Raw genomic sequence first — 18344 nt, forward strand, 5'->3', positions numbered from 1 at the left:
AGCCCGCCCACGCCGCCTTGTCACGCCGGTAAATAGGTATTCTAATTTATGCCGGTGGGACAGGCAATTTATCGGCGGGACTTCGGCCCATCCGGGCCGGAGAATCGAGCGGGGGGGCCCGCCAACCGCCGCGGCCCGATTCCCGCCCCCGCCGAATATCCGGTACCGGAGACTTCAGCAACCGGCGGGGGCGGGATTCACGGCAGCCCCCGGCGATTCTCCGACCCGGCGGGGGGTCAGAGAATGACGCCCCACTTGTGCAATTAAACTCCTATTCACAGATTACGCTGAATATGTCTTAACCTGGAGAAATATGTGAATGTGTTCTGTTGAGCACGTGTATACAAAAGATGCAACAAACTCAGAATTTGTCAGGTTGAATCTTTTCTTTCCAAAAGTTGAAAAAAAGTTACATGATATTAAACAGTCACGATATGTTACAAAGCATTCAACATATATATATACACATCCTATCAGGTCGATAATAAATTGAACAAAAATATTACCATTGTTCTATAGCAGAGGAAATTGAAAAATGTTTTCATGCAACAAGTTATTATGTGAATAATAAATGCTGTTCAGGGCACATGGCAAACACGGAGGTAATTTTCCTGGTTGACATATTCAGAAATATAAGAGAAAGCTTTCATTGGATATATTTATATATAAAGACGAAGTTCAAAATGATAGCCTAGATTTAATATGGATTAAAATTTCAAAACAAGTGATTACTTGAGCAGAATTTCCATCCAATCAACAAATTTAATCAGAATGTGAAATTGTTTTCTACCCTCCCATGTCAGATATGCTGTATGGCCTCCTCTTCTGGACAGTTACACATCTCAGATGCAACGTTATTTTTTGTGACAAGCAGAAGCTATTTGCAATTAATTATTATCCTAAAGGTCTTATTCCACAAAATTGAAGGCCAAATAATAGCAGACATGGGAGCACTCATTGGTCTTGGTGGTCTAATTGCATTTCTCACCTCCGTCACTGATGAGATATTACTTCGAAAGAGACCGAATTTACACTGTCATCTCAATACCAACAACTTTACTCTAGCATCACAGCAAGACTGGCTGGCCACATGCAATTTAAAATGCAAAATGTTTAACAACTGAGACATGCAGTTTATACAAATAACAAATCAGCTTCTGAACAAGAACCACTTGGATACGCATTACACCACAGGAAGGGCACATTGGCCTTGTAGAGAGTATGGTTTCGATTTACGAGAATTACATCTGGGCTTCAATGGTCAAGAGCTAAAAGGAGGAATTAAATTGTCTTCCCTGGAATTTTTTAAGTGGTTTGATCAAATTTTGCAAGTTATTAATAAGAACAGGTAGGGTAGACTGGGAGAACAATGCCCGATGACTGGGGAGTCTAGGACAATGGGACATGGTCACGAAGTTAGATCTAGACCTTTCAGTAGTTAAAGCAGGAAACATCTCTTCAAATAAAAGATGGCCAAAGTTGGGAAAGCTCTCCTGCAACTGGCATTTGATTGATTGACTGGGGCAGCACGGTGGCAGTGCCAGGGACCCGGGTTCAATTTCGACCTTGGGTGACTGTCTATGTGGAGTTTGAACATGATCCTCGTGCCTCTGTGGCTTTCCTCTGGGTGATCCCACAGGCCAAAGAAGTGCAGGTTAGGTGGAATGGCCATGCTAAATTGCCTGTTAGTGTCCAAAGATGTGCAGGCTAGATGGGGTTACTGGGTTACAGGAATAGGGTGGAGGAGTGGACCTAGGTAGGGTGCTATTTCAGAGGGTCAGCTCAGACTCGATGGGCTGAATGGCCTCCTTCTGCACTGAAGAAATTATATGGTCCTGTGATAGATATTTATCAATTAAAGGTATTAAGATAAATGGGACAAAGTTGGGTATATGTATTTGTGTCGCAAATCCACCATGAACTCATTGAGTAGCATATTCCTATATCACGCCAGCAAACTTTAATGCTCCTCAAAACTGACGCTCCTGTGAATTGTCTTGGGATGTTTTACTACATAAAATGAGCCATGCAAATTGTTTTATTGCTGGCACGGCTGAAAAGGCAAGCTTTTGAGTTATATTTAATGTGTTGTTTTGGTCTCTCTTAGAAACGGAAACAAAGAACACAGATTAAAATATAACAAACAGCAGCAACTACATCTGGACAATTCTCGGCAAAGGCCTAGTGTTGTTTGACGGCATTGATAAATATTCATAGCAAATCGGTTTTGGTCCACGGTTGCTATTTTGGATGTCTTTTTGCTGAGGTATTATCTGGAACTAAGAGTGCAAAAAGAAATGTTTAGGATTAGTTCAATACAGTTTTCAGAAGTAGTGTTTGAATGCAGGTCTTCCAGTAAGTGCTGCAGACATACCAAGACAATGATTCGCAGTAAAGGTTAGCCAAAGACATATCTCAAGAATGAAAATTTTTCACAAATTATACAAACGTACGGAGCCAAATAAACAAGTCTGTTTGACATGGAACTGAATTTACATCATTAATCCCAAGAATAGAATTCATTTTATTTAAAATGCTATAGTATTGAGCTGATCCATTTCTTACCCTTTGGCCTGCATTTTTGAGCATTTTGTTGATCTGGTGAAAGCTGGTTGGAGTATGGAATATACCACGGACACTCTGGCTGCAAATTACACATTATATATATATTAGAATTGAACAAGTGTATTGTAAATTTATTCCATGGCTGATGAAAATGATAAGACAGTCTTACATTCTTTAGCACAAATGCCAGAATTAATAGCTCAGAAGTTAAATGATAGGTTATGCTTTCAAAAAATGTTTAAATATGTCTCAACCACATATATGAACATAATCATGTGATAAATGGAAGAAATTACGATAAACAGCAGGATTAGAGGAATACTCCAAGATAAGACTCTGGGCGCTATCTCCCCCCGGGTGGGAGAATCGTCGGGGCGCCGTGCGAATCGCGCCACGCCGCCCCGACCCCCACACGCGATTTTCCCGCCCCCCCGGAAACCAGCGGCGGCGATTCGCACTGGGCCGCTCAGAGAACCGGCGAGCGCTGATTCTCCAGCCGGATGGGCCGAGTGGCCGCTATGACACGAAAGGTTCCCGCCAGCGCCGTCCACCCCTGGTCGCTGCCGGCGGGGACTCTGCGGGAATGCTGGGGGGGGGGGGGGGGTTGCCTGTTGGGGGGGGCTCCTTCACCAGGGTGGCCTCCGATGTGGTCTGGCCCGTGATCGGGGCCCACCGATCGGCAGGCCGGCCTCTCTTCCCCCCCCCCCCCCACCGGGCCTACCTCCTTCCGCACGCGGCCCCAGAACACCGGCTCCATGTTGGTGAGGGGCCGGCGTGCGTAAGACGTTCCCCGCACATGCGCAGGATTGGGCTGCCCCAACTGCGAATGCGCGGGTTGGCGCGGTGCCACGCTGGAGCAACGTGAACCCCTCCCACAGGCGCTGGCCCCCTGTGGGGGCCAGAATAGGTCATGTCCGGGCCCTGTTTGTGCCGTTGTGAGACACGACGGTGTTCACGACGGCGCGAACACTTGGCCTCAATATCGGTGAATCGCCCCCAGGGGCGCAATTTTCCCATCGGGAGACTAAGTCCCGGCATCGGAGGCCGTTCTCAGCCCCCTATTCTCCTGCCCCCAGGGTACTAGGAGCTGCGTCACGTCATTTACGCATGCCGGGCCTTGGCGCTGCATATAAGCTGTGGCGCGTAAATGACGCGGCCGGTGCCACGTAAATGACGTCACCCGTGCATGCGCAGGTTGACAGCGCCAACCCGCGCATGCGCGGTTGCCGTCCTCCCCGAGGCCGCCCCGCAAGAAGATGTCAGATGGATCTTGCGGGCGGCAGAGGAAAGGAGGCCCTCCTTCAAAGAGGCTGGCCCGCCGATCGGTGGGCACTGTCGCGGCAGACCCCTTTTGAGGCCCCCCCCGGTGCAGGAACCCCCCTAACCCCCCCATACCCCCCCCCCCACAGCATTCCTGCGCTGTTCCCGCCGGCAGCGACCAGGTGTGGACGGCGTCCGCGGGTACCTGTCGTGTTGGCCAGGCCGCTCGGCCCATCCGGGCTGGAGAATCATCGCTCGCCCGTTACAAACGGCGAGCGGCGATTCTCCCAGCGGCCAGCCGTGTTTCTCGCCGCGCCGGTTTGGGTGGGGGGGAGAATCTCGTGCGGGCGGCTTGGCGGGATTCGTGTGGCACCCCGGCGATTCCCCACCCGGCGTGGGGGGGGGGGGGGGGGGGGGGGGAATTCCGCCCCTGGTCTGGAAATAGTGAATTCTACAAACAATTTGAACTGTTTCTGGCAGTACTTGTAGTCTAGAAGTAAGGGGCAAAGCAATCACTGTCAGAAACCTCCACATCCAGCAAGGAACAATTTGGTAGAAATTTGTCTCGGGAAAGCAGGCTGGGTGGGGAGTTAAACTTCTCTTCTCCAGAAAAAAAAGCTAGAATGTCAAATGGGATGCCAATTTGTTATTCTCATTATTGTGTTACCATCCAAAATTTATCTGGGTTTTCAAAAGGCCTTCAATAACTCGCCCTATAATAGACTATTAATTAAGGTCAGAGAATGTGGAGTTAGGGGACTAGTGGCAGAATGAATTGCTAGTTGGCTTCACGAGAGAAAGCAGAGAGTGAAATAAAGGGTAATTATTCAGTGTGGCTGAAGGTGGGAACTGGTGTCCACAAGGATTAGTGCTGGTACGACTACTGTTCAGAATTTACATGAATGATTTGGACTTGCAAATCAAACACACAATTTCTAATATTGTTAATTGTTACGATCACCAAAGGGGCTGATAACTAGAAAAATTGAATATGCAGTTGATAGCTAAAAGGATGTCAAGATTTCACATTGTAAGATTTTTACTGTAATAAACAGACTAAAAGCATTGTTGACTAAACTAGTTTTGTGTGTAACTTATACTTTGAACCACAAATTATTTTGTGTAAGTGCTTTCCCCTTTTACTTTTAACATAACCAAACAATCCCACTTTACAACTATAGTTTACACTGTGCCTTAAGTAGTCAGTCAATTTTCATGAACCAGTCCAAAGTGATTCTTAGCTCCCAGGGGTTTACTCCTGTTTCTTTCCTTTCCTTTCCCAGAATAGTCTTTCACCAGGAAGGTTTTCCACAAGATTCTCCCTCGAGCACAATCTTCCAGCTCCATATCAAATCCTCGTGAATCTGGCCTTTTCAATCCAAGCATGAACTCAAATCCACATTCAGGAGTGGTGAACCACAGAGATTTGCAGCCTCTGGCTGTTCCTTCTCTCCTGGATCCTGGAAGACTGAGAGTTTCGTGGATATCTCAAAACCGTTCCCCTCTCAGAGCCCATCTCCATGACAATGTGAATCATATGGGCCTTGTATCCGGGTAAAAATGCTGATTAGGTATCCTTGACAGCCCAATTCCCTTTTATCTTGGAAGTAAATGGACAGTTTAAAGCTTGACTGCTTACAACCAGACATTCCTGGGAGTTCGAAGACTACTAGCAAGCTAACTACTGCAAACACAGATGCTTCTGCCATTGTCTCCAAGTATGAATATGTTATACCTAATTTCCAACAAAATTATTTGTTGTTAGGTAGAGTTCAGGTAACATGACTCCCTTCATTTTATCCTAAGAACACAACAATCTTATAAACCTCATACTTCTAACAGGATAACAGCAAATTGGGTGGCAGGGAAGATAGTCAATATTAAGAGGACTGCAACAAATTACAAGATGATATTTATAAATATTAAAGGGAGAATAATTGGCAAATGAAGTTCAATGCAGATAAATGTGAGGTAATAGATTTTTGTAGGAAGAATAGGGAGGTCAGTTATTATATAGAAGATGCAATCTAGATGGGGTAGAGGAACAAAGTGATCTTGAAATACAAATACAGCATTAAATATTGTGCCACAGGTTAGCAAGGCCATAAAAAAACAAACCAAGCACTAGGATTTATGACTAGAGAGATAGAATTGAAAGGTAGTGAGGTTATGCTATATCCTTGATTAGGCCACACGGACCTTCACTCTGATCACCATATTATAAAAAGGATAAATAGGAACTGGAAAGGGTGAGGGAAGATTTACAAGGATGATACACAAAACACCTGAGTATATATATTAGGAAGGAATTGACAGGCTGGGTCGATTTGCTCTTGATAAAATAAGACTGAGGAACAACTTAATTCATGTCTTTAAAATTAAGAAATGGTTTGACAGAGTGGATACAGAAAGAACGGGCGCAATTCAGCAGACTTGAGTTAAAGTCCGCTGAATGGTACGTTTAGCTAGGGAGTGCAGAGAAATATCTCGCTATTCAGCAACACTTTGTCTTTTTTTGGCCTTGATGAGATTCTCTCAGCCGAGGCCGCACTAGAAGGATTTTCCCCCCTCTACCTGGTAAGGTCCCCCAACCAATCCCGCTCCCACCCGCCCCCTTGGGCCCAATACCTGGCAGTGTCAACCCGGCACCTGGGCACACTGGCACTGCCAGCCTGGCACCCTGGCAATGCCCATGTCAGCCTAGGAGTAACATCCTGGCTTTGCCAGGCTGGCACAGCCAGGGTGCTTGGGGGGCACTACCAAGGTGCCAGGCCAAGGTGCCAAAGTGCCCTGGTGCCAAGGGGAGAGCCAGGGTATCACTTTGCCCTGTCCCCAACCACCTGGCAGTCTCCAATTGTCTGGGAGACCCTCCAGGTGCCATACGCCTGGTCCACGTTTGTGTGGACCAGTACTAAACAGCACCTTGGCGAGGCTCCCAGGCACTGCTATTGAGTTCCATACAGCTCACTAAATATGCTGATCTGCGTCATGCCCAGTGAGGGCGAGATCCAGATCAAGATGTCTCACGAGATTCCGTTGAATCTCGCGAGACGTTTCGAGCGTCACTCTCAACGGCCTTGTCCTTACACCAAATCGGGCGCAGCGAGGCCGTTGAATCGCGCCCAATGTTTCCTTTTGTGGGGGGAGCATAAATATAGGCCATCAATATAATATTCTCCTGAGAAATCCAACAGGGAATTAAGAAGAAACTACTTTATCTGAAGTGTGGCGGGAATGTGGAACTCGCTCCCACAGGAACTGTTGAAGTGAATTGAAAGGATGCATTTAAACAAAAGCTAGACAAGCGCTTGAGGGAGAAGGGAACAGATTTAGATGAGAAAAGATGGGAGGAGACTCAAATGAAGCAGAAACATTAGCAATGACTGGTTGTGCAAAATGGCCTGTTTCTGTGATATATATCTTACATAATCCTCTGTATGACCAGTTTTACTGCTAACAATTCTGTTTTCATGCATTTTCTGCAGTGTGGTGGGACAACCTCCAGTATTCATGTTAACATTGCAACATAGAAAATAGGAGCAGGAGGAGGCCATTCGGCCCTTTAACCCTCCTCCGCCATTCATTATTATCATGGCTGATCATGTAACTCAGTAACTTGCTCCTGCTTTCTCCCATATCCCTTGGTCCGATCCCTTTAGCCGCAAGAGATATATATAACTCCTTCTCGAAAATTTACAATATTTTGCCATCAACTGCTTTTTGTGGAGAGAATTCCACAGGCTCACCATTCTCTGGGTGAAGAGATTTCTCCTCATCTTAATCCTAAATGGTTTACCCCGAATCCTTAGGCTGTGACCCCTGGTTCTCGACTCCACCGCAGTCGGGAACATCCTTCCTGCAGCTACCCTGTCTAGTTCTGTTAGAATTTTATAGGTTTCTATGAGATCCACCCGACCCCCAACTTCAGCGAATCTAATTCTAACCCACTCAATTTCTCCTCATACATCATCCCACCATCCCAGGAATCAGACTGGTAAACCTTCCCTGCTCTCCCTCTTTAGCATAACCATCCTTCCTCAGATAAGGAGACCAAAATGACACACAATATTCCAACAGTGGCCTCACCAAGGCCCTGTATTATTGCAGCAAGACATCTCTGCTCCTGTACTCAAATCCTCTCATAATGAAGACCAACATACCATCTGCCTTCTTCACCACCTGCTGCACCTGCATGCTAACCTCCAGCGACTGGAGTATAAGGACATCCAAGTCTCATTGCACATTCCCCTCTGTGCCTTCCAGCTTTTGCTACCAAAGTGGCTAACCTCTCATTTATCCACAGTATACTGCATCTTACATGAAGTTGCCCACTCACTCAACTTGTCCAAATCACACTACAGCATCTCTGCATCCTCCTCACAGCTCACCCTCCCACACAGCTTTGTGTCATCTGAAAATTTGGAGATTTTCCATTTAGCTGCCTCATCTAAATCATTAATATACTTTTGCTAATCCATATCAGCGATGCAAAACTGATTTCAAGAGATACCTAACCACAATAGGTTACACCCGACGACTATAAATGTGATTTCTGGGCTCCAATGTCTCAACCATGTAACTGCTTCATGAACTGGTTTCTGTTGAACTTTGGCTCTTTATGGCTTACTGGCTACTTACAAAAGACCAGGAACAGTGGGGTAGGTGTCTGTCTGGAGCTTGTTATGTAAAATGGACAAGAGTGAACGGGTAGCTCATTTTACAACCCACTTGAGTGGTGTACGATGAGCTGCTGATGCACTAGAGCCATTTTTACGTTACCTCCCAAGAGAACATTTTACCCCATTGTGCCTTGCTTAAAGCTGCTCAAAGGGAGTGTTTATTCCGACCAGAATTAACCCCTCAGCCAACACTGCCAAGACAGTTTAATATGATCAGGAAGGAAATTAAATTGTTTGTACTTCAGTACAAAGGTAAGCTCATATTAATGTCCAAACCGAGGATCATCAAGCAGATATAATATTCTGGAATGATGCAGCACAGAAAAAAATTGTTTGGTCCGCATTGCTATGTTGGTCCTTTGAAAGGGCTTTTCAAATAGCCCCACTTGCAGTATGAGACCATTGGTAAACTGCTGATAAGTGTTCCCGAACAATGGGCGAAATTCTCCCCCAACGGCGGGATGCCCGCCGACTGGCGCCAAAGCCGGCGCCAATCAGACGGGCATCGCGCCGGCCCAAAGGTGCGGAAGTCTCCGCATCTTTGGCGGCCTAGCCCCAACATTGAGGGGCTAGGCCGACGCCGGAGGGACTTCCGCCCCGCCAGCTGGCGGAAATGGCGTTTGTTGCCCCGCCAGCTGGCGCGGAAATGCGGCGCATGCGCGGGAGCGTCAGCGGCCGCTGTCAGTTTCCCAGCGCATGCGCGGGAGCGTCAGCGGCCGCTGTCAGTTTCCCGCGCATGCGCAGTGGGGAGAGTCTCTTCCACCTCCGCCATGGTGGAGGCCGTAGCGGAGGCGGAAGGGAAAGAGTGCCCCCACGGCACAGGCCCGCCCGCGAATCGGTGGGCCCCGATCGCGGGCCAGGCCACCGTGGGGGCACCACCCAGGGTCAGATCGCCCCGCGCCCCCCCCAGGACCCCGGAGCCCGCCCACGCCGCCTGGTCCCGCCGTTAAATACCAGGTTTGATTTACATCGGCAGGACAGGCAATTCCTGGGCGGGACTTCGGCCCATCCGGGCCGGAGAATCCAGCGGGGGGTCCCGCCAACCGGCGCGGCCGGATTCCCGCCCCCGCCCAATCTCCGGGAGCAGAGACTTTGGCGGGGGCGGGATTCACGGCGGCCAACGGCCATTCTCCGACCCGGCGGGGGGTCGGAGAATGACGCCCAATGTAACTATTTGGCAGTTGAATCAAATCTAAAAATGGGAAAATGAGTGCAGGCCCACACATATGTGAAGAAATCAAACTCTGCTTGGGTATAATGCCACATTCACCAGGCATCACTCAGTACTTTGCTTAAATGACGATTACTGTGCGACCTTGATGTTCAGTGCAGTGAGAGGTTTTCAACCATATTGTTATCACGGCTGAACCTGATCCCACCATTGCCAGTTACCCATATGTACTGGGGTTATTGATAGCATATATGGGCAAGAACCCTAACTAATTTTACCCTTCCTAACCCAGTCCATAGAACTCTTCTGATAAGTAATCTGCTCCTGGAATAGGCACTGGAAATCATATTAAAAACAGGTCAGCAACAACTCTCTGATTTTCCCACACTGTGTCTCACCTCTGTATCACGGTGGAAGCAAATATACCATCCTGCACAAGCAAATTAAATGAAACCCAGTCACATTATTTTCAGCTACTGTAATTATATATTATGGACAGGATTCTCTGTCGGTCAGATCCTCCACTTCGCCGGCAGCGCACTCACGCCCGCGGATATCCCGAGGGCATGGGGGTGGCCACAAAGGGAAATCCTTTTGGCTGGCTGCCGGACGGAGGATCCCACTACTGGCGGGGCACCCCGCCCCAGAAAACGGGTCTTGCAGGACAGAGAATCCCACCTATATGTTATTAGTTTCAATTTGAAAACACAGTTTGGGTGAGAGCGAATGGAGACTTTGGATACTACGGTAATTTGGTTATATGTAGTCAATTATTTTCCTGAGGTTTGGTTTCTCTGTATCGGCTCCCAGTTGGTTCCCCATTTAAATCAGGGGCGAAATTCTCCGGAAACGGCGCGATGTCCGCTGACTGGCGCCCAAATTGGCGCAAATCAGACGGGCATCGCGCCGCCCTAAAAGTGTGGAATGCTCCGCATCTTTGAGGGCCGAGCCCCAACATTGAGGGGCTAGGTCGGCGCCGGAGGAATTTCCGCCCCGCCAGCTGGCGGAAAAGCCTTTGGTGCCCCGCCAGCTGGCGCGAAAATGACATCTCCGGGCGGCGCATGCGCAGGAGCATCAGCGGCCGCTGACAGTTTCCCACGCATGCGCAGTGGAGAGAGTCTCTTCCGCCTCCGCCATGGTGGAGACCGTGGCGGAGGCGGAAGGGAAAGAGTGCCCCCACGGCACAGGCCCGCCCGCGGATCGGTGGGCCCCGATCGCGGGCCAGGCCACTGTGGGAGCACCCCCCGGGGCCAGATCGCCCCGCGCCCCCCCCAGGACCCCGGAGCCCGCCCGCGCCGCCTTGTCCCGCCGGTAAGGTAGGTGGTTCAATTTACGCCGGCGGGACAGGCATTTTAGCGGCGGGACTTCGGCCCATCTGGGCCGGAGAATCGAGCGGGGGGGCCGGCCAACCGGCGCGGCGCAATTCCCGCCCCCGCCGAATATCCGGTGCCGGAGACTTCGGCAACCAGCGGGGGCGGGATTCACGCCAGCCCCCGGCGATTCTCCGACCCGGCGGGGCGTCGGAGAATTTTGCCCCTGATGAGGCCAGTCATTGACACAAGCAGATTCTCCCTTCATTGAGGTTACCAGGACTGCATGGAGGAAAGTGATCTGACTTATTGAAGTGGGAACTTTAAACTTTTCTTTTAAATACAGAAAAGATTATATGTACATAGTCAAGAGTGGGGTACATTAAACAAAAGATGTTATCCTTCCCTTACCCCTTAATTGCCCTTTAGGGATGAGTTACAAGTTATAATTTATCTTTGTACATTTTTAGGATTTCACTGTGTGACACAAACCAAACTATTACTCACCATGGCTTGCTGACAACTTCTACTTTCTGCCTGTGACGTCAGGAATGCAGGCCCTGGATAGTGGATAGGGATTCCGTAGGGATGTCCATAATTAACGTATGGTGCACAGGCTGCATATGCAAGAGGCGGGTAAGGGGTTGCAGGTGACTGTGAAAAGCCTGTAGCCTGAGAGAAAAGTACAAATAGTCAGATGATTTACTTTGGAACTGCCTGAGTGGGTTAATGCAAATTTTACGCCATTGACTGGAACTGTGCCTTCACTTTACTATTATTAGAAACAAAAACAGAACAAGCTGTTTTATCTTCTAACAGTGTCATAGCTCCTCTGAACACACTTTGGACTGTTAGCATATTTTACAGTCAGCAAAGTTGAACTGGTCTCTCCAAAGGTTATACTGAGGCTGCATTTGTATCACTCACGGGCATTTCAACCCCTTGATCGCCCCTGCAGTGCTTCATTTCAACAATTCAAAAATAATATTCACAATTCCTTGATATTGGCACGGCAGGTTGACAAACTAGAGGATATCAACATTAAAAAATCCAACATAGAATTCAAAAGAATTTTGTTTTAGCCAAAGAGTGTTCAGAATGTGGAACGCACTACCGGAGGGTGAGGTTGAAGTGAATAGTTTAGATGCATTTACGGGGAAGCTAGACAAACACGAGGGACAAAGGTACAATGGCTACAATGGTATATTTAGATGAGAGTACGTTTGAGTGGACCATAAATACCAGCATGAACTGGTTGTTCTGTTTCTGAGTCGTATATACTATGCAGTCTGATTAAATTTGTAAGATTATGCGGAAAAAGCCTGGGTGCGCGACTATATTGGACAGCTCTTTTGAAGAACTGGAACAGTCATGTGAAGCAGGAATGTCCTCCTCCCATGCTAGAAGATTCCATGACCTTTCTATTCTACTTCCACTTAAAAAAAGAAAATGGCCATTTCTCCCTTCCACTTGCCCAGAATAAAAAATAAAAATTTAAAAAGAAATTAATAAAAGAACGTTGCATAACAAATGGTGAGAGATATGGGAATGTATGGTCTTGATTTTCATTCTTGTTACTGATGCAGATGGGGTTTTATAGAACATTCAGAATCAAAGTGCAGACTCACTGCCTTGTTCCTGTTGTGGTCGGTCTTGCAGCTGTTTTGTCTGGGGTTTTCAGATATGCAGTCAAGACCAGAAACAAAACTTAACCAACAGTCCTTAAAAGGGACATTGTGTGCTCCTCCAAAAACAAAGGATATAGTTTACCTTTTAGCAATTTTGAGGAAGGGGCATGTGGGGAAAACAGAAGGAGCATTGACACAAGATCAGAATATGCCAGTTTAACATCAGGAGAGGCTGCCAGATTTCTTACATTCCACCTCTCCTTTTGTTGTGTAGTCTCTCTTGCCTCTCCAATATACCTCAATACTTTTACTGTCCACCGTATATAACAGGCAAATCGGGTTAACACCAATGCGGCCATTGTAAGCGGTGCGAACTGTATCGGTACTGTCTCCAGAACTGTGCTTGGCCTGGGACATTGTAGTAACAATACGGAAATTATGAAGATTGATCAGGTACGGCACAGTGGTTAGCACTGCTGCCTCATGGTGCCGAGGACCCGGGTTTGATCACGGTCCCAGGCCACTGTCCATGTGGAGTTTGCACATTCTCCCTGTGTCTGCGTGGGTCTTACCCCCACAACCCAAAGATGTGCAGGGTAGGTGGATTGGCCATGCTAAATTGCCCTTTAATTGGGAAAAAAAAAAATTGGGTATTCTAAATTAAAAGAAAGAATATCCCGGCATACTTCAGTGCGGACCTTGGGGTACATTTTAACATTGTGCTGCAGGGTAAAATATGTGGTAGTGAGTTGGAAGCCTGTTTTAGATATTTGCCATGAGGCCAGTGGAAATACAATTCAGGAGAGCGGAAAAACAGGCCATCAATTCTCCATCACCTGTTTTACACAAAGTCAAAATCTATCCCCTCAGTTTCAGCAAGTGATGACTTTGATACCGTAATTAAATCTCAACAATTCCCAGTTTCTACCTCCAGCCATTTCACAGGTAGCCAAGTAAATTGAAAGGTTGAAGAAAGTTTGTTCTGTGCTATGCAAATTCAAAGAGCTTTTAGCACAATACAAACTTTTAACATCACCTTCGAAAGTTTGCATTTATGCCAAAAGTATTTGAAAATCTTGAAGACATAATCCTGTTAGGGGTTAATTTGTTGAAAAATTGACTGTCATCATTTTAAATTCCAATCTGCCCCACACCTCACTGATGTAAACACAGTTAGTCAGTTCTTTTGTAGAATGAGTTATGGCAAGAACAGATAAAGACTGAGAAGTGTGTGGGAGCAGCCAGAGGTTTGAATGACGATGGCTGCCGCATGGTCCAGGGCTTACTTATTTAAAATGTCTTTTTGATTCCAAAGCATGTTCCATTGTCATCTGCAAATCCCATCTCCTGGGCAGCAGTGATTGAGGACATTCAACCATCGCTAATTATAGTTGCATCAGGGTCTCTGTTCTTGTTGAGTCAGTCAAGTTATTTTATCTGCTTTGAACGTTGGTCCAGGTCACAAATGAATTCCAGACCTCTGATAGGAGGTTAATGCTACAGTAATCTTTGTTCTCAACTGTAGAACTTTGATATGTGTAAAAATTACCAAAGATATACAGGAATATTTTTGTCATAACCCCCACGAGGACCATGGGGAAACCATCATAGTAATAATAATCTTTATTAGTGTCACATGTAGGTTTACATTAACACTGCAATGAAGTTAACTGTGAAAATCTGCTCGTCGTCGCACTCTGGCGCCTGTTCGGGTACACTGAGGGAGAATTCAGAATGTCCAATTCACCTAACAAGCACGACTTTCGGGACTTGTGGGAGGAAACTGGAGTACCCGGAGGAAACCACGTGGACACAGGGAGAATGTGCAGACTCCACACAGACAGTGACCCAAGCCGGGAATCGAACCTGGGTTCCTGATGCTGTGAAGCAACAGTGCTAACCACTGTGCTACCGTGCCGCCCACATCACTGATCTGCCCGTGGGATTCGTGGCATATGAGATTCCCAGGTATGAGCCACCCAACTGGGGCTTGTTGTTTTAAAATAGATTTAGAATACCCAATTCATTTTTTCCAATTAAGGGGCAATTTAGCGTGGCCAATCCACCTACCCTGCACATCTTTGGGTTGCGGCGGCGAAACCCACGCAAACATGGGGAGAATGTGCAAACTCCAGCTGGGGCTTGTTATGAGCGAACATAAAAGCAGGCCCAGAAAAGGGCCTGGTGTGCTTCGTCCTCCCTGCAAGGGTTATGCTGGGAATGATATGCTGTGTTATGCAGACCTTTGTAAATAGTGTAAATAAATCTATGTTCATTTACTGCCAGCCTCCCCTGAGTCATTCAAATTTTATAAGGAAAAAGGGTGGATGAATAATATTTAGCTAACCAGATTGTGAAAATTCCTTCAAATTTCCTTCCTGTTCCTTAAAGGCTCTTACTGGGAGACAATTCCACAAATACCTGTAACCTCTCCCTAACTTCACCCAAGAATTTAATTATCTTTTATAAGCCTAGTCAGAGAATCAGCAAGTGATTTGGGCTGGTATCTACACAATCCTCACTCACTCAACACAGGACCCACTTTAGCAGCGATTAAGAGTTGGAACACACAATTATTTTACCTCTGATCAGCTAACCAGCACAGACTAGACAGTAAAATTAGAACTTTGCTGCTCTGCATAGTTCAGTCCCACAAAGGTTTGCCTCTGAAAGATTAATAAATGATGGGATGAGAACAGAGAAGTTTAAATCCAGACTGGTTTAGGTTTTTTAAAAATGCATGCAGGATATTAATTAGTGCTGGCTTTTCATTCTACCATCATTGCTGGTTAAACAGATCTTTGTGTATATGACAAACCGGGGCAAGTATCCACATTGCCAGGTAGATGCCAGTCTTATAGTTGTACTGGAACAGCTTGGCTAGGGGCACAGCTAGTTCTAAGAACACATTTTCAGTACTGTTGCTAGATTGTTGTCAGGGCCATAGCCTTTGTAGTATCCTGTGCATTCAGCTGTTTCTTGATATCATGTGGAGTGAATAGAATTGTCCCAAGACTGGCATCTATGAAGCTTTGGCCCTCAGAAGGAGGCCGAAATGGATCATCCATTTGAAATGAAATGAATGAAAATGAAAAATCGCTTATTGTCACAAGTAGGCTTCAAATGAAGTTACTGTGAAAAGCCCCTAGTCGCCACATTCCGGCGCCTGTTCGGGGAGGCTGGTACGGGAATTGAACCGTGCTGCTGGCCTGCCTTGGTCTGCTTTAAAAGCCAGCGATTTAGCCCAGTGTGTTAAACCAGCCCCTTTGGCACTTATGGCTGAAGGTGGTTATAAATGCTGCAGCCTTGTCTTTGCACTGATGTACTGGGCTCTCCTATCATTAGGGATGGGGGTTATTTGTGGAACTTCTCCTCCAGTTAGTTATTTAATTGTCCATGACCATTCACAACTAGATGTTGTGGGACTGCAGACCTTAGATTTGATCCATTGGTTGTGGGATTGATTAGCTCTGTCACTTGCTGCTTATGCTATTTGGCATAGAAGTAGTCCTGTTTTGTAGCATCACCAAGTCGACACCTCCTTTTTCGGTATGCCTGGTGTTGCTTCTGGCATGCCTTCCTGCACTCTTCATTGAACTAGGGTTGATCCCCTGGCTTGGTGGTAATGGTAGAGAGGGAGATATGCTAGTCCATGAGGTTACAGATTGTGGTTGTATACAATTCTGCTGCTGTTGATAGTCCAAAACACCTCATGGTTGCCTCATCTGCTAGATCTGTTCAAAATCTATCCTATTTAGCATGCTGGTAGTGTCACACAACACATCACCTTGAGGTATCCTCAATGTGAAGACAAGACTTCATCGGCACTAGGACTGTGCAGCGGTCACACCTACCAATATGGTCATGGACAGGTGGATCTGCGATAGGTAGGTAGGTAGATGAGGATGAGGTCAGGTAGATTTATCCCTTTTGTTCATTACCTTACCACCTGCCGTCGACTCATTCTGCCAGCTATGTCACAGCTAGCTCGGTCTGTAGTGTTACTACGGAGCCACTCTTGGTGAAGACATTGAAGCCCCCCATCCAGAGTACATTCTGCATCCTTGCCACCCTCAGTGTTTTCTCAAAATGGAGTTCAACATGGAGGTGTACTGATTCATCAGCTGAGGGGGGACAGTATATGCTAACCATCAGTTGATTTCCTTGCCCATGTTTCACCTGATGCTATGAGACATCATGGGGCCTAGAGTCGATGTTGAAGATTTCAAGAGCAACTCCCTCCTCACTGTTTACCATTGTGCCACCAAATCTAGTGGGTCTGTCATAGAATCACAGAATCATAGAATTCCTACAATGCAGAAGGAGGCCATTTGGCCCATTGAATCCGTACCAACCCTCTGAAAGAGCACCCTACCTACAGCTCGGTAGGATTGTGGATAGCACAGTTGCTTCACAGCTCCAGGGTCCCAGGTTCGATTCCGGCTTGGGTCACTGTCTATGCGGAGTCTGCACATCCTCCCCATATGTGCGTGGGTTTTCTCCGGGTGCTCCGGTTTCCTCCCACAGTCCAAAGATGTGCAAATTAGGTGGATTGGCCATGATAAATTGCCCTTAGTGTCCAAAATTGCCCTTGGTGTTGGGTGGGGGTTACTGGGTTATGAGGATAGGGTGGAGGTGTTGACCTTGGGTAGGGTGCTCTTTCCAAGAGCTGGTGCAGACTCGATGGGCCAAATGGCCTCCTGCACTGTAAATTCTATGAAACCTACGCCCATGCCCACACCATATCTCCATAACTCAATAAACCCACCAAATCTTTTGGAACTAAGGGGCAATATAGCATGGCCAATCCACCTAACCTGTACATCTTTGGACTGTGGGAGAAAACCGGAGCACCCCAAGGAAACCCACACAGCAACAGGGAGAACGTACAAACTCCACACAGACAATGACCCAAGACTGGAATTGTACCCTGATACCTGGCACTGTGAGGCAGTAGTGCTAACCACTGTGCTGCCAGTGAGACAGGACATTTCCAGGAATGGTGATAGTGGCGTCTGGGTCTTTGGTACAACTGAGTGGCTTGCTAGACTGTTTCATTTCAGAGGGAAGTTAATAGTTAACCACATTGCTGTGGGTCTGGAGCCACGTGTAAGGCAGACCAGGTAAGGACGGCAGAGTTCCTCCCCTAAAGGACATTAGTGAACCAGGTGGGTTTTTACGACAATCGACAATGGTTTTGTGGTACCATTATTGAGATTAGTTTTTAGTTCCAGATATAGTAATTGCATTTAAATCCCACCAGCTGGCATGGTGTGATTTGAACCCATGTCTCCAGAACATTAGCCCGGGCCTCCGAATTGCTAGTTCAGTGACATTACCACAATGTCACCGCCTCCCCAGGCTGGCTTCCTGGCAAAGACCCTGTTAAATAAAAATTGTGCATGCCGTGAAGTTAAAATCCCTTGACATTTACTTGCGCTAGAACTCCTCCCATCACTTGGAAATCCTGCCCCAGTAAAGATCAGGGCCAAAGATGCTATCAGTTCCCTTACTTGGCAAAACAATGTAACTATTTTCTGCACTTTCTGCTTTGTGTGAGTGGGAGTGAGGTAGACTGAGGTGTCTGGTTTTAACAGATCCATTTTAGTACACTGCTGATGCTGACGTTTATCTGTCCTTCTGTAGCGTTTTCTGGCTTTTACTCAACCAAAAAATAAAAAAGGAAAAGTAAATGTCAACAGAAACTGAGAATCACCAGCATATTATACTG

The 18344-nt window shown here is 46.9% G+C and overlaps 1 protein-coding gene across 7 annotated transcripts in view; it reads right to left on the bottom strand.

The window, feature by feature from the left end:
• Positions 1-367: 367 nt before the first annotated feature.
• Positions 368-18344, bottom strand: part of LOC140408677 (TNFAIP3-interacting protein 3-like) — a 54261-nt gene continuing 36284 nt past the window's right edge. For all 7 annotated transcript variants that reach the window (XM_072496201.1, XM_072496205.1, XM_072496206.1 and 4 more), the window contains 3 exons: positions 11493-11657; positions 2566-2644; positions 368-2279 (listed from right to left, as the gene is read on the bottom strand). In XM_072496201.1, coding sequence (XP_072352302.1) covers positions 2242-2279; positions 2566-2644; positions 11493-11657 — 282 coding nt within the window. In that variant the 3' untranslated portion in view covers positions 368-2241. The remainder of the gene's footprint in view (positions 2280-2565; positions 2645-11492; positions 11658-18344) is intronic.

The sequence above is a fragment of the Scyliorhinus torazame genome, chromosome 3, assembly GCF_047496885.1.
Source record: "Scyliorhinus torazame isolate Kashiwa2021f chromosome 3, sScyTor2.1, whole genome shotgun sequence".
NCBI lineage: Eukaryota > Metazoa > Chordata > Chondrichthyes > Carcharhiniformes > Scyliorhinidae > Scyliorhinus > Scyliorhinus torazame.